The following is a 16,199-nucleotide window of genomic DNA, read 5'->3' on the forward strand; positions in this document are numbered from 1 at the left end:
TGAGTCAGCAGGGGGCGGTGTTGCACCAGCAGCTCTTGTGAGCTGCTGGTGCAATGTTAAATGCGGAGAGCGTATCGCTCTCTGCATTCAGCAATGTCTTACGGACCTGATCTGCACTGTCGGATCAGGTCCGCAAGACATTTCTTAAATATGCCTCTAATAGTGTAGGAGGAAATAGCTCTAAATAGAAAAAAATAAATAATGAAAAGTATTTAATTGATCGATATCATAAAAATAATCTCTGCCATTTTTTCTCAATACTGATAGGGAGGGGCTGTTTTAGGAACAATGACAGCTGCAACAACCAATAATGGTAATCAGTCAGTCGCCCCACCTCCTTCAGAACTCCCTCCCACTGAACAGAGAAAATGTAAAGTGAATGACAGCTGCAACAACCAATAATGGTAATCAGTCAGTCGTCCCACCTCCTTCAGAACTCCCTCCCACTGAACAGAGAAAATGTAAAGTGAATGACAGCTGCAACAACCAATAATGGTAATCAGTCAGTCGCCCCACCTCCTTCAGAACTCCCTCCCACTGAACAGAGAAAATGTAAAGTGAATGACAGCTGCAACAACCAATAATGGTAATCAGTCAGTCGTCCCACCTCCTTCAGAACTCCCTCCCACTGAACAGAGAAAATGTAAAGTGAATGACAGCTGCAACAACCAATAATGGTAATCAGTCAGTCGTCCCACCTCCTTCAGAACTCCCTCCCACTGAACAGAGAAAATGTAAAGTGAATGACAGCTGCAACAACCAATAATGGTAATCAGTCAGTCGTCCCACCTCCTTCAGAACTCCCTCCCACTGAACAGAGAAAATGTAAAGTGAATGACAGCTGCAACAACCAATAATGGTAATCAGTCAGTCGTCCCAACTCCTTCAGAACTCCCTCCCACTGAACAGAGAAAATGTAAAGTGAATGACAGCTGCAACAACCAATAATGGTAATCAGTCAGTCGTCCCACCAGTCAGCAAGCACTACCCAGGGTGCTGAACCAAAAATGGTCCGGGTCCTAAGCTTACATTTTTACCTTTTCAAACAAAGATAACAAAAGAATGAAGAAAAAATTATAATAGGAGTACATTAAAAAGTTGCTTAAAGGGACACTGAACCCAAATTTGTTCATTTGTAATTCAGAAAGAGCATGCAATTTTAAGCAACTTTCTAATTTACTCATATTATCAATTTTTCTTCGTTCTCTTGCTATCATTATTTGAAAAAGAAGACATCTAAGCTTTTTTTTGGTTTCAGTACTCTGGACAGCACTTTTTTATTGGTGGATGAATTTATCCACCAATCAGCAAGGACAAGCCAGGTTGTTCACCAAAAATGGGCCGGCATCTAAACTTACATTCTTGCATTTCAAATAAAGATACCAAGAGAATTAAGAAAATTTGATAATAGGAGTAAATTCAAAATTTGCATAAAATTTCATGCTCAATCTGAATCACGAAATTAAATTTTTGGGTACAGTGTCCCTTTAAGATTGCTGCTCTATCCGAATCAAATATGAAAAAAATTGGGTCTAGTGTCCCTTTAACAACATTCTAACACAAACACTTGTGTTCCAATTTGTTAGAGCATGTCATTTTTAATTTGCTGACCCTTGCAAACTATCACAGAGATTACGAGTTTTGCGGTAACAGGGGTGCGTTGCTAACGAGCATTTTTTTCTCACCTCTCACTTAAGACAACGCTGGTATTACAGGTTTTTTTAAACCCGGCGTTATCCGCAAAAAGATGAGCGTAGAGCAAAATTTAGCTCTACATCTCACCTCAATACCAGCGTTGCTTACGGCAGTGGTGAGCTGCTAAAACGTGCTTGTGCACAATTTCCCCATAGGAATCAATGGGGCAGAATCGGCTGAAAAAAAAACTTAACACCTGCAAAAAAGCAGTGTTCAGCTCCTAACACAGCCCCATTGATTCCTATGGGGAAACAAAAGTTATGTCTACACCTAACACCCTAACATGAACCCAGAGTCTAAACACCCCTAATCTTACACTTATTAACCCCTAATTTGCTGCCCCGACATCGCCTAAACCTGCATTATATTATTAACCCCTAATCTACCACTCCGGACACCGCCGCCACCTACATTATCCCTATGAACCCCTAATCTGCTGCCCCCAACATCGCAGACACCTACATTTGATTTATTAACCCCTAATCTGCCGCCCCCAATGTCACCACCAACCTGCCTACACTTATTAACCCCTAATCTGCCGCCGCCAACGTCGCCACCACTATAATAACGTTTTTAACCCCTAAACCTAAGTCTAACCCTAACCCTCCCTAACTTAAATATAATTTAAAAAAATATAAATAAAATTTCTACAATTACCTAAATTATTCGTATTTAAAACTAAATACTTACCTATAAAATAAACCCTAAGCTAGCTACAATATAACTAATAGTCACATTGTAGCTAGCTTAGGGTTTATTTTTATTTTACAGCCAACTTTGTATTTATTTTAACTAGGTACAATAGTTATTAAATAGTTACTAACTATTTAATTACTTCCTAGCTAAAATAAATACTAAAGTACCTGTAAAATAAATCCTAACCTAAATTACAATCAAACCTAACGCTACACTATCATTTAATTAATTTTCTAAATTACCTACAATTAACTACAACTAAATAAAATAAAGTACGGAAAAAAAACAAACAGAAAAAAATAAAATAATTACAAGAATTTTAAACTAATTACACCTACTCTAATCCCCTTAATAAAATTAAAAAAAAAAAAAAAAAATAATAAAAATCCCTACCCTATACTAAATTACCAATAGCCCTTAAAAGGGCGTTTTGCGGGGCATTGCCCCAAAGTAATCAGCTCTATTACCTGTAAAAAAAAAATACAATACCCCCACAACATTAAAACCCTTCACCCACACACCCGACCCTACTCTAAAGCCCACCCAATCCCCCCTTAATAAAACCTAACACTAACCCCTTGAAGATCACCCTACCGTGAGACATCTTCACCCAGCCGGGCACAAGTGGTCCTCCAGATGGGCAGAAGTCTTCATCCGATCCGGGCAGAAGAGGTCCTCCAGACGGCCAGAAGTCTTCATCCATGCGGCATCTTCAATCTTCATCCATCCGCAGTGGAGCGGGTCCATCTTGAAGCCAGCCGACGCGGAGCATCCATCCAGACCGACGACTACACGATGAATGACGGTTCCTTTAAATGACGTCATCCAAGATGGTGTCCCTTGAATTCCGATTGACTGATAGGATTCTATCAGCCAATCGGAATTAAGGTAGGAAAAATCCTATTGGCTGATCCAATCAGCCAATAGGATTGAAGTTCAATCCTATTGGCTGATCCAATCAGCCAATAGGATTGAGCTCACATTCTATTGGCTGTTCCAATCAGCCAATAGAATGCAAGCTCAATCCTATTGGCTGATTGGATCAGCCAATAGGATTTTTCCTACCTTAATTCCGAATGGCTGATAAAATCCTATCAGCCAATCGGAATTCAATGGACGCCATCTTGGATGACGTCATTTAAAGGAACCTTCATTCGTCCGGATGGATGCTCCGCGTCGGCTGGCTTTAAGATGGACCCACTCCGCTCCAGATGGATGAAGATAGAAGATGCCACCTGGATGAAGACTTCTGGCCGTCTGGAGGACCTCTTCTGCCCGGATCGGATGAAGACTTCTGCCCCTCTGGAGGACCACTTGTGCCCGGCTGGGTGAAGATGTCTCACAGTAGGGTGATCTTCAAGGGTTTAATGTTAGGTTTTATTAAGGGGGGATTGGGTGGGTTTTAGAAGAGGGTTGGTTGTGTGGGTGGTGGGTTTTAATGTTGAGGAGGGTATTGTATTTTTTTTACAGATAGAAGAGCTGATTACTTTGGGGCAATGCCCTGCAAAAGGGCCTTGGAATTTAGTATAGGGTAGGGCTTTTTATTATTTTGGGGGGCTTTTTTTATTTTATTAGGGGGATTAGATTAGATGTAATTAGTTTAAAATTCTTGTAATTATTTTATTTTTTAATGTAATTTAGTGTAGTTTTTTTTTGTACTTTAGTTTATTTTATTAAATTGTAGTTAATTGTAGGTAATTTAGGTAATTAATTTAATTGTAGTGTAGTGTTACGTGTAATTGTAATTTAGGTTAGGATTTATTTTACAGGTAGTTTTGCATTTATTTTAGCTAGGTAGTTATTAAATAGTTAATAACTATTTAATAACTAATGTACCTAGTTAAAATAAATACAAACTTGCCTGTAAAATAAAAATAAATCCTAAGAGGGCTACAATGTAACTATAAGTTATATTATAGCTAGCTTAGGGTTTATTTTATAGGTAAGTATTTAGTTTTAAATAGGAATAATATATTTAATTGTAGTAATTTTATTTCATATTATTTAAATTATATTTAAGTTAGGGGGGTTAGACTTAGGTTTAGGGGTTAATAAATTTAATATAGTAGCTGCGACGTTGGGGGCGGCAGATTAGGGGTTAATAAATGTAGGTAGGTGTCGGCGATGTTAGGGACGGCAGATTAGGGGTTAATAAAATGTAACTAGTGTTTGCGAGGCGGGAGTGCAGTGGTGTAGGGGTTAATATATTTATTAAAGTGTTTTCAATGTGGGGGGGGGGCTCGGTTTAGGGGTTAATAATTAGTTTGTGGGTGTTAGTGTACTTTTTATCACTTTAGTTAAGAGTTATGTTACGGCATTAGCCCATAAAACTCTTAACTACTGACTTTTAAATGCGGTAGGAGTCTTAACCGGAGAGGGTCTATTGATTACTTCTTCCAAGACTCGTAATATCGGCATTAGGCAAATCCCATTAAAAATATAGGATACGCAATTTACGTAAGGGGATTTGTGGTAAGCTCGAGTCGCAGAAGAAAAGTGAGAGGTACACCTGTACCTGCCAGACTCGTAATACCAGCGGGCGTTAAAAAGCAGCGTTGGAACCTCTCAACGCTGCTTTTTAAGGCTAACGCAAGACTTGCAATCTCGCCGTATGCATTTAAACCCTGAAATGGATTAAACTCATAGGTAGAACCCCTCGCAAACCCCATTAAATGACCAGCGATGTACAGGGTACATCGCTGGTCCTTAAGGGGTTAATGGTTACCTAAAACTATAGATTGTTTAGCCCTGAATGTTTTAATAAAATAAACTGGAATACAAATGTCTATTTTAACTCTTTGGGGTCAATTTAATGTGCGAGCAGACATGAAACAATGTAGCATATCATGTCTGCCGCACATCGATAAATGCCGACAGCATACGCTGTTGGCATTTATCATTGCACCAGCAGGGGTGTCAATCAACCGATCGTATTCGATCAGGTTGATTTATGTCCGCGGCCTCAGAGCAGGTGGACAGGTTATGGGGCATCGGTCTTTAGACCGCTGCTTCATAACTTCTGTTTCCGGGGAGTCTGAAGGCTCGCCAGAAACACGGGGCATCAAGCTCCATACGGAGCTTAATAAATTGACCCCAGCTAGTTGTATAAACCTACCTTGAAAAGTATCAACCATACGAAAAAATGCTAGCGAGAAAGACGACTTCCCACTGCCGGTTCTCCCACAGATGCCAATCTGTAAAATATAGAAAAAGACAAAGGTTTACGCTCATTTGTATTTGTAAATGTAACACATAATAGATAATGACTGGAAAAAAAACAAAAATGATTCACTAAATTGCAAAGATAAGCCTTCAAAATACACATTCTCAAAGCATTTAAAGGGCCATTAGACTGCAGAGAACTAGAGTAGCGGTTACCACTCACCATGTTATTTTTCTCCTGGGCCTGCACCTGTCTTTCAAGTCCTTTTCTTATATTTAACCCCTTACAATTACCAGTTACTGAAGCTCAGAGCTTGGAGCTTATATTTTTCATGTAACTTTTAAACTGTGCAAAAAAACTCCAAAAATGTAAAACTTCTGCTGCTCTCTATTACAAGACACCCTAAAACTTTATTTTGTTGTGCAAAATGGTGCGGTAAGCCTCATAACATAGCACCGAATTTGGGTGCTTGCGAATGTTTTCCCCCATAGAGATCAATGGAGAAAAAATGTAGTAAAAAAAACTAACACCTGCGATTGCGAAATGATGATCTCATTAACACATTCACCATTGAAGTCTATAGAGAAAAGAAAGTTTTGTAAAAACCTGACACCCTAACATAAACCCCTAGTCTAATAACCTCTAAACTGCCGTCCTCCCACATCGCCAACACTAAATAAAGCTATTAACCCCTAAACTGCCATCCCCCACATCGCAACTACTAAAATAAACCTATTAACCCCTAAACCACTGACCCCCACATCACCAATACTAAATAAACTGATTAACCTCTAAACCCACATCGCCAACACTAAATAAAGCTATTAACCCTTAAACTGCCACCCTCCACATCATGACCCCTTAAATAAAGCTTTTAACCCCTAGACCGCCGTCCTCCCACATCGCGACAAACTAAATTAAACTATTAACCCCTAAACCTAACACCCCCTAACTTTAAATTAAAGTTACTATATAACTACCTTAAAATAAATAAAAACTTTCCTGTGAAATAAAAAAAAGCTTAAATTATTATAAATAAACCTAACCCAAAAATAAAAAACCTAAATTACAAAATTTAAAAATCCTTACACTATAAAAAAAAAAACCTCTGTACAGCACGTAGATGGGTCAGCGTTCTGTATTCCACACACTGAACTCCAAGTTGATAAACTTCCACCAAAGTACAGGAAAAGCAGGAAAAAATGTAAATTAAACATTTTAGGCTAGATTACAAGTGAGGCGCTACCTTAACGTGCGCCCATAAAGGGGCAAATATGCCAGTTTACGGGCGCACGTTAACTACAAGTGGCTAGTTAATGCTACGGTGAGCTTGCTTTTTCACTTAGCGCTAGAAATCATTAACCAGAGATCAGACCTCTGGTTAACAAAAAAAAGTTGACCTAATTTCCCCCAAAATAAGGAGGACAGTACAGTAACATCAAATATAATATACCATTATATTATATACTATGCATGAAACAGTTATAAGGGGTTCAAGTGAGTGCCTTTACATGGAGGTCAATGAGTGACTGTGTTTTTTCTAAAAATATATATGGAGAGAGAGAGAGCAAAGAGGGGTAAAGGAGAAATAGAGAGAGAGAGAGAGAGAGACAGAGAGAGAGAGAGAGAGAGAGAGAGAGATAGAGAGAGAGGAGATACAGAGAGAGAGAGAGAGAGAGGAGATACAGAGAGAGAGAGAGAGAGAGAGAGAGAGAGAGAGGAGATACAGAGAGAGAGAGAGAGAGAGAGAGAGAGAGAGAGAGAGAGGAGGGAGACTGAGGAGAGAGAAGAAGTGAGAGACAGAGAGCAAGGATATAGGGAGGAAAGAGAACACAGAGGAGAGAACGGGAAAAAGAGAGAAGAGATGGGGAGAGACAGAACAGAGAGAGAGATACAGAGAGAGAGAGAGAGAGAAAGAGCGATACAGAGGGACAGAGAGAGAGAGAGAGAGAGCGAGAGAGAGAGCAAGGAGATAGAATTGAGAGAAAGAGAGAGAAAGGAGAGCAGAGACAGAGGAGAGAGAGGGGAGATATATATAGAGAGAGAAAGAGAGAGAGATAGAGAGGAATGTAAGGAGAGATAAGAGATGCAGAGAGAGAGAGAAAGAGAGAGAGAGGGAGAGAGCAAGGAGATAGAAAGGAGAGAGAGAGAAAGGAGAGAGAGCAGAGACAGACGAGAGATAGAGAAAGGAGAGAGAGAGCAGATACAGAAGAGAGAGAGGGAGAGAGAGAGAGAGAGAGAGAGAGGGAGAGAGAGAGGGAGAGAGAGAGAGGGAGAGAGAAAGGAGAGAGCAGAGACAGATGAGAGATAGAGAAAGGAGAGAGAGCAGATACAGAAGAGAGAGGGAGAGAGAGAGAGAGAGAGAGAGAGAGGGAGAGAGAGAGAGGGAGAGAGAGAGAGGGAGAGAGAGAGAGGAGTGTGTAAGGAAAGATGAGGGAGAGAGAGAGAGAGGGAGAGAGCAGAGACAGAAGAGAGAGAGAGAGAGAGAGAGAGAGAGAGAGGAGTGTGTAAGGAAAGATGAGAGAGAGATGAGAGAGAGAGAGTGGGAGAGAGGGAGAGAAAGAGAGGGAGAGAGAGAGAAGAAAGAGAGAGAGAGGAGGGTGTAAGGAAAGATGAGAGAGAAGTGAGAGTGAGAGAGAGATGGAGAGGGAGAGCAGAGAGGAGAGAGAGAGAGAGAGAGAGAGAGAGAGGGGAGTGTGTAAGGAAAGATGAGACAGAGAGAGATTAGAGAGAGTCCGGAGACTTTGGAGGTCATATCTTGTTATATATTGCCAAATAAATAAAAAAGAAAACACTGACAATAAACTCATTTTTAATACATTAATTGTAGGAACATTTATCCTCTTCACTTTATAATGGAGTTGAAAAATGTACTGTATATATCTTCCATTTTACACTTCTTGCTAGCTACATATATAAGCTGTTAGGACGTCATACAACTGGTTCTACTGTTGCACCTTTGTACCGTGAGATGATTGTAGCAATACTGTACCTTTTGACCAGGCGATATGTGCGCATTTACGTGCTTCAGGACTGGCTTTAGGGAGCTGTCATATCGAACACTTAGATTCTGTATTTGGATCTCTCCATTCTCAGGCCAGTTTTGTGGAATCTGCGAAGGCGCTGCGTCAGCACAGGACACAATACATTACAGGTGAACATAACTTATTCATAGGGAGTTAATCTTACATCATTAAACATTGAACAACATCTAATCCCTGGCCTTACTCACACAAAAGCCCTTTGTAATTTTCTGATTCTGTCTTCAGGAGACCATTAATCCTTTTCACAGATCCCAGCTGAATTTCCATATCTGAAAGATTACGGACCATCCAGTTCAAGTAGTTGGATACCTAAAGTTTAAAGCACAAAATAATAACAGTTATAAAGGACTTTGATGCAAATAATTTAAAGACCTGTTTTTCTTAATCCGACCTCTTTGCTTCTTATGCACAAGCATTGGCGTGTAGCCAAACAGCGCTAGTGATAAACATCGAACAATAACACAGCTAAGCACTCGTTTACTGTGAAACATTCAGGTATATGAATTAAGACTATGTTGAAAGAAAGCATTGTTAATAAAACACCAGAACAAGGGGTCATTATCTGAAGCCGGAAGATGGCAGATCAAGGACTCATTTCCAGAGAGATTTTATTTATAAAGATTGCTATAGTCTTCCAACTTAAAGGGACATGAAACCTACATTTTATCTTTCACGATTCAGATAGAGAACAGATTTTAAAAAAAACTCCAGTTTACTTTTATTATCAAATTTGCTTTCTTCTCAATCTCATGGAATTGTTGTTGAAGAGCATTCCTAGGTAGATATCATGCTTGAAACACAATGGGGTACATTTATTAAGCAGTGGATGCTGTTTATTCTGCACAAACCTTCCGACTCGCTGGAATCATGTGAATCATGTCCGCCTGGGTATGATAAATCTACCCCAATATGTCAGACAACATTGCTGCCATCTAGTTCTCTTGCAAATGTATAACATTGATAAAAGTGTTCTTTCAAAACTGCTGCCATATAGATCTACAGACACAAGCATGTTCCTAAGCCGACATACCTGCTTTTTAGCAAAGGATACCAAAATAAATTTTATAATAGTAAATTGGATCTACCTGAATTCATGTGGGTAAATGCAATAAGGGACTTCAGTATTTTTTTACCATACAATATGAAGCCTACACTTTAGTAGGATCTAAAACAGGGGTTTTTAAACCTTTATTCAGGCCTCCCTAATAGGCCAGATTTTTAGGATATCTGAATTGGAACATAAGTGAAATAATCAGCTGATTAGTAAACATGGTTATTTTACCTGTTCTCACCCAAGGTAATCCTGAACATCTGGCCTATTAGAGAGGCATCAAGACAGTAAAAATATATATCTACAGTATCTACATTATAATACCATAAAGTGCAAAATTATGCATTTAGGATGCGAATACCCAAAGTTAATTATAGACTTAATGGTGATTTATTGACAGTAACAAAACAGGAACTGTATTATCAAGTGTAGTAAGGAATGTAATTAAGCTGAGGCTAACAGATTTTTTTGACAAAAATGTCAACACTAGAACAAGAGGTCATGATCTCTAGTGGAGGCCAGCTGGTTTGGGCAGGAATTTCTTTGTAGAAAAACTTGTTGATTTATGGATTACACCTTCATTAAAGGCGGTAAGGACTGACATTGTAAGTGTATAAGAGAACTGGGGTATGCATAAGAATTAATTAAGTTTACACTTAAAGGGACAGTCTAGTGAAAATTAAACTCTCATGATTCAGATAGGGTGTGTCATTTTAAAAAACTTTCAAATTCACTTTTATCATCAAATTTGCTTTGTTCTCTTGGTATTGGTGCTTTGAAATCTAAACCTAGGTAGGCTCATATGCTAATTTCTAAGCCCTTGAAGGCCGCCTCCTGTGCATTTTGATAGTTTTTTCACAGCTAGCTAGCACTAGTTCACGTGTCCCATATAGATAACATGGTGCTCAATCCCGTGGAGTTATGTAAGAGTCAGCATTAAATTGGTTGAAATGCAAGTTTGTAAAATAAGTAAATTAGAACGTTGTTTAAAATGTGATGTTCTATCTAAATCATAAAAGAATTTTTTTTTATTTTTTTTTTTGTCCCTTTAAGTTACAAGAAATATAGCAGTCCCAATGGGTCTTTTGGTTCTGTTCTGCCATAAAAATGTAACTTTAAAACAATAACTAGCAACAAAACCTGAATATGTTTATGGTAAACTAGAGACATTAGAATGGTAATGACTTAGTATATTGGGGTTAACTTGTGCACAATTATGGCTTATTGTCCTTTTTCAAACAATGTCAAGTTCAAATGAACAATAATCTGATGATTATAAAGGGACAGTAAACTTAGATTTAGATACAGTTTGTGATTTAGATAGAACATGTGTTTTTTAACAACTTTTCCATGTTATTTTCTAATTTGTGTTGTTCTTTTGTTTTCCTTTGTTGAAAAGCAAACATAGGAAGGCTCAGGAGCAGCAATGCTAAGAGCTGGATGCTGATTGGTAGCTTCACATATATGCCTTTTTTATAGGCTCATTTGATGTGTTCTGAAGCGCATTGATGTTCCTTTAACAAAGGATACCAAGCGAATGAAGCAAAGTTTATAATAGAAGTAAACTGGAAAGATATTTTAAATTGTATTCTCTATCTTCATGAGAGAAAAAAAAATTGGGTTTCATGTCCCTTTAAGTAACCTATTAACATATTTGAAAATCAAAAAATCTAATTCCAATCTCACATTAACATTCTGTTTAAAAGATCTATAACTTTAAGGGGAGCCATTTGAGAAATGTTTTGAAATTTGATTAAATCACAAATTAAATTATTAGCAAACCAATATGTTTTTATGTGTTCTAGGCTGTACATTCGGTAAAGTCAAAAATCCAAAATCTGGAAAAATGTTTCCTGATTAACTGTATAACTATTTATGTGTTTATCCCATGTAAAGTATAAGAGTAAGAGGTTAATCATTCTATTATTGCACTGGAAACCTAGTGAAACAGTAGTAATTGCAGGATTTTATCATTTAAGATTTTTAAATGAGGACCAAAGTTAAAATATATATATATATATACACACACCCAACTCTTAGGGCCAGATCATAAGTGGAGTGCAATATATAGATTTCGCTGAAGTGATATTTGCGCTCCACTTTGCAATGCCAGCGCACGCTAATCTGCTCTGATATTACAAGTTAACAGCAATGCGAACACGAGCTTGCGTCCGCATTGCTGGGAAGCGTTGCTCTCACGATTCTTCCATAGGCTGCAATGGCAGCCTCGTTCTGATGCCATCAGAGTTGGCATCAGAACTTCACGCAGTGAAGGGGTAAGTAGTGCAGCAATGGGCAGCATATTTTTAAATATATATGGAAATATAAATATATATGTATATGATTATATACATATATATTTATGTGTTAATATGTGTATATACACATATTAACACATAAATATAAATATATATATAAATGTATATAAGCATATACATAAATATTTACTGTGAACACGCAGTTCCCCTAGACCACAATGTAAAGGCACTTTTTAGTGCAATTATTTTCCTACACCCCACTCCCACTAACGTTAGACCCCAAAAACTGCCTAGTGCAGTAATTTTTGTATTTAAAAAAGCATTTTTTTTTTTAAAATAAAAAATAAAATGCCCTCTATTTTGAGGGCATTTGGGGCACTTTTGGGAAATTAACCAGAGATCGGATCTCTGGTTAATTTTTTTAGCACTAAATGCTACCGTGAGGTCACGGCAGCAATAATCAGCCACTTGTAATGCCTGGTTAATTATCTCGCACCTTGCAAATGGGCAAATTTGCCCGTTTGCGGCCGTGTAATAATTTAGCACTTCACTTGTAATCTAGCCCTTAATGAATGAATGAGAGATATGTTGCTCAGTATTTAATATCATTATACAAAAAGAAAACGAGAATGCAAGACAAATGAGAGATCAGGCGATCTGTATTATTTTGGTATTTACCATCAGTCCATATGTGAGTCCCAGTCCAACAAGTCCAGATGAAAGATCATTTTGCAAAGAGTTTGCTATGGAAGCGACAGCAGCAACTAGCACTACACAAGCGCCGATATACTCCTGTAAGGAAAGGTAACGTAAATATTCATCACCTGGGATCCTAAAACACATATTCAGTGAAATATCTATTTATAGTTGTACAAAAAAGGAAGAGAACCAATATTAAAACAGGGCACCCTGGTGATCATTTTCATGTTACAGTGTATAAAATAGTAACAAAAGGCAGAGAAATGTAGTCGGGCTACAGATGAATGCAGATTCGTTCAAACTTTGATGATTTGTCGAGTCGTTTGATGTACAAACAGCCAAATACATTATTGCACAAAACTGACAAAAACAAATGATAGCTCAACAAAATCGATTCCTCATTCCTGCTACTTTCTGCCCAAAAAAAGGTGCAGGAATGAGAGGAAGGATTTATATTGTTTGGTTATTAAGTTCCTTTGTTTGTAACGATTTACAGGGGGTCTTACCATTCAATTGTCCAACGTCCATTGTGTTGGTCAGGCACTAAATGCTGGATTTTAATCATACAGGAGTTGTTTGTTCTTTTAACATTTACAAAATAGGTAATTTATTTGTTCCAATCCTATTAAGTAAGTATTTTGTTAATATTAATTGTCAATCACCTAGATTACGAGTTTTGCGCTAAACAGGGTTCAAAACTAACAACAAAAAAGTTGCGTTATTTCACTTTCCATAGCGCTGCCATTATGAGTTACTGAAAAACCCCTTTGTGTGTGCAATATGGTGGCGTTAAGCTCCATACTGCACAAAATCCAAGGGCTGATTTGACGTGCTCGTGCACGCATTCCCCCATAGACATCAATGTGGAGAGATTGTTAGAAAAAAACCTGAGGTGCGGAATGAAAAATCTCCGTAACGCAACCCCATTGATATCTATGGGGGAAAAAAAGTTACTTTTAAACCTAACAACCTAACATAAAACCCTAATCTAAACACCCCTAATATGCCGCCCCCTACATCGCCGACACCTAAATAAAGTTATTAACCCCTAATCCGCTGCTCCCGACATCGCTGACACCTAAATAAAGTTATTAACCCCTAATCCGCCGCTCTCCGACATCACCATCACTAATAAAAGCTATTAACCCCTAATCTGCCATTCCCCAACATCGCTGCCACTAAATAAAATTATTAATTCCTAAACCTTCGGCCTCCCATATCGCCGCTACTAAACAAACCTATTAACCCCTAAACCTCTGGCCCCCACATCGCCGCTACTAAATAAACCTATTATCCCCTAAACCGCCAGCCCCCCACATCGTAAAACACTAAATTAAACTATTAACCCCTAAACCTAACACCCCCCTAATTAAAATTACAATATAACTATTTTAAAATAAATAAAAACTTACCTGTGAAAAAAATAAACCTAACATTAAACTATAAATTAAACTAAAATTTTAAAAAATAAAATAATAAACACTAAATTACGAAAAATAAAAAACACTAAGCTTACAAAAATAATTATCAAAAATTACACCTAATCTAATAGCTCTATAAAAATAAAAAAGCCCCCAAAATAGAAACACCCCCTAACTTATAATAAACTACTAATAGCCCTTAAAAGGGCCTTTTGTAGGGCATTGCCATAAGTTAAACAGCTCTTTTACCTGTAAAATACAAACCCACCACCCAACCAACCACCCAAAATAAAAAAAACAAACTCTAAAAAATCCTAAACTACCCATTGCTCCTAAAGGGGCATTTGTATGGGCATTTGTATGGGCATTGCCCTTAAAAGGGCATTCAGCTTTTTTTCACTGCCCTTAAAAGGGCATTCAGCTCTTTTCAAGTGCCCATCCCTAATCTAAAAAAAAACTAACACTAACCCCAAAATATCTACTCACGGTTCCTGAAGTCTGGACATCCATCTTCATCCAGGCGGAGACACCTTCATCCATCTCGGGGACATCTTCTATCTTCTATCTTCATCCAGGCGGCGCGGACCTATCCAAAAAAAGTGGATCCCATCCTGAGCGGAGTGCCCTCTTCATACGGTCACCACCGTATACTGAAGTTGAATGCAAGGTAGCTACTGAATGAGAGCTACTGAAATCCTATTGACTGTTCAAATCAGCCAATAGGATTTAAGTAGCTCTCATTCTATTGGCTGTTTTGAACAGCCAATAGCATTTCAGAAGCTCTCATCCTATTGGCTGATTTGAATTTGAAGACTCAAATCAGCCAATAGGAATGCAAGGTACTCCATTTTGAAACGACTACCTTGCATTCAACTTCATTGTACAGCGGTGACCGTATGAAGAGGACACTCCACGCAGGATGGGATCCACTTCCAGGATAGCTCCACTCTGAACTGCCGAGATGAAGATAGAAGACGTCCCGAGATAGATGAAGGTGTTGCCGCCTTCATGGAGATATCCGGACTTCAGGAACCGTGAGTAGCTGGTGAGCTAGCTGGGGATTAGTGGCTACACATATTTACCTCTTGTCACTAACTTGCTAGATGTGTTCAGCTAGCTCTCAGTAGTGCATTGCTGCTCTGGAGCCAACTTTAACTATGTGTTTAACCCCTTTGCAAGTTACAAAGAGAATTATGTAAATATGATCAAAGAAGAAAACTGAAAAATCTCTTAAAATTGGATTCTCTGTTTGAACCATGAAAGTTTAATTTCAACTTACATGGCCCTTTAAGCAAACCTAGGAAGACTCAGGAGCTGCAATGCATTACTGGGATCTAGCTGGTGATTATTGGCCACACACATATGCCTCTTGTCATTGGCTCACCAGATGCATTCAGCTAGGTCCAACTCCCAAAAGTCCATTGCTGCGCTTAAGCTGACTGTAATTATGTATTAAATGGGAAATACAAGCAAAAAATATACACAATGTAAATAGATATACAATGTAATTAGATATACAAATGTGTTAACAAACTAAGAACTAATACTCTCCTTTTAGGGTAGACCGCAGCCTTCTTACAGTCTCTCCTCTGGGACTGTGTAGGTATAACGTTGTAGATAGATAGATGGCGCTGGTCTGTAAACTGATTTTTTCTCTAATGATGAAGAGAAAAAAAGGGCTTGAGGTGTATATAGCTACCAGATAAATATGGGTGCAGTATACTCACTCCATATGCTGCAGTGGTTCAGCTTCAGGAACGTGTGTCTCCAAAATAGGATATGCTGTGTTCATGTGAAGCCTGCTATTTGGCTGTAAATAGATGGAGACTCAAATGACAAATAATCCAGTGTGCAAAGGACAAACAAAGTAGTAACTTACTCCTTGAAACAGAAAATCCGGCTTGATACAGCGAAGAAAGAAGTCAGCAGTCTTTCAACTTTCATAAAAAGATATGTTTTTTAATAGCTCAACGCGTTTCAATGTTTAAACGTCTTTATCAAGAGCAAAATTTAAAAACAGGAATAAAAAAGTGGTAAAGACAAATGACTGAATATATATATCTTTACCACTTTTTTATTCCTGTTTTTAAATTTTGCTCTTGAGAAAGACGTTTAAACGTTGAAACGCGTTGAGCTATTAAAAAACATATCTTTTTATGAAAGTTGAAAGAC

At 38.2% G+C, this 16,199-nt stretch overlaps 1 protein-coding gene across 5 annotated transcripts in view; it reads right to left on the bottom strand.

Moving 5' to 3' along the window:
• ABCC8 (ATP binding cassette subfamily C member 8) overlaps positions 1–16,199 on the bottom strand; it is a 594,664-nt gene that overhangs the window by 43,550 nt on the left and 534,915 nt on the right. For all 5 annotated transcript variants that reach the window (XM_053720647.1, XM_053720648.1, XM_053720646.1 and 2 more), the window contains 4 exons: positions 12,586–12,699; positions 8,787–8,907; positions 8,547–8,677; positions 5,507–5,585 (listed from right to left, as the gene is read on the bottom strand). In XM_053720647.1, the coding sequence (XP_053576622.1) occupies positions 5,507–5,585; positions 8,547–8,677; positions 8,787–8,907; positions 12,586–12,699 (445 nt within the window). The remainder of the gene's footprint in view (positions 1–5,506; positions 5,586–8,546; positions 8,678–8,786; positions 8,908–12,585; positions 12,700–16,199) is intronic.

The sequence above is a fragment of the Bombina bombina genome, chromosome 7 (assembly GCF_027579735.1).
Source record: "Bombina bombina isolate aBomBom1 chromosome 7, aBomBom1.pri, whole genome shotgun sequence".
NCBI classification, from domain to species: domain Eukaryota; kingdom Metazoa; phylum Chordata; class Amphibia; order Anura; family Bombinatoridae; genus Bombina; species Bombina bombina.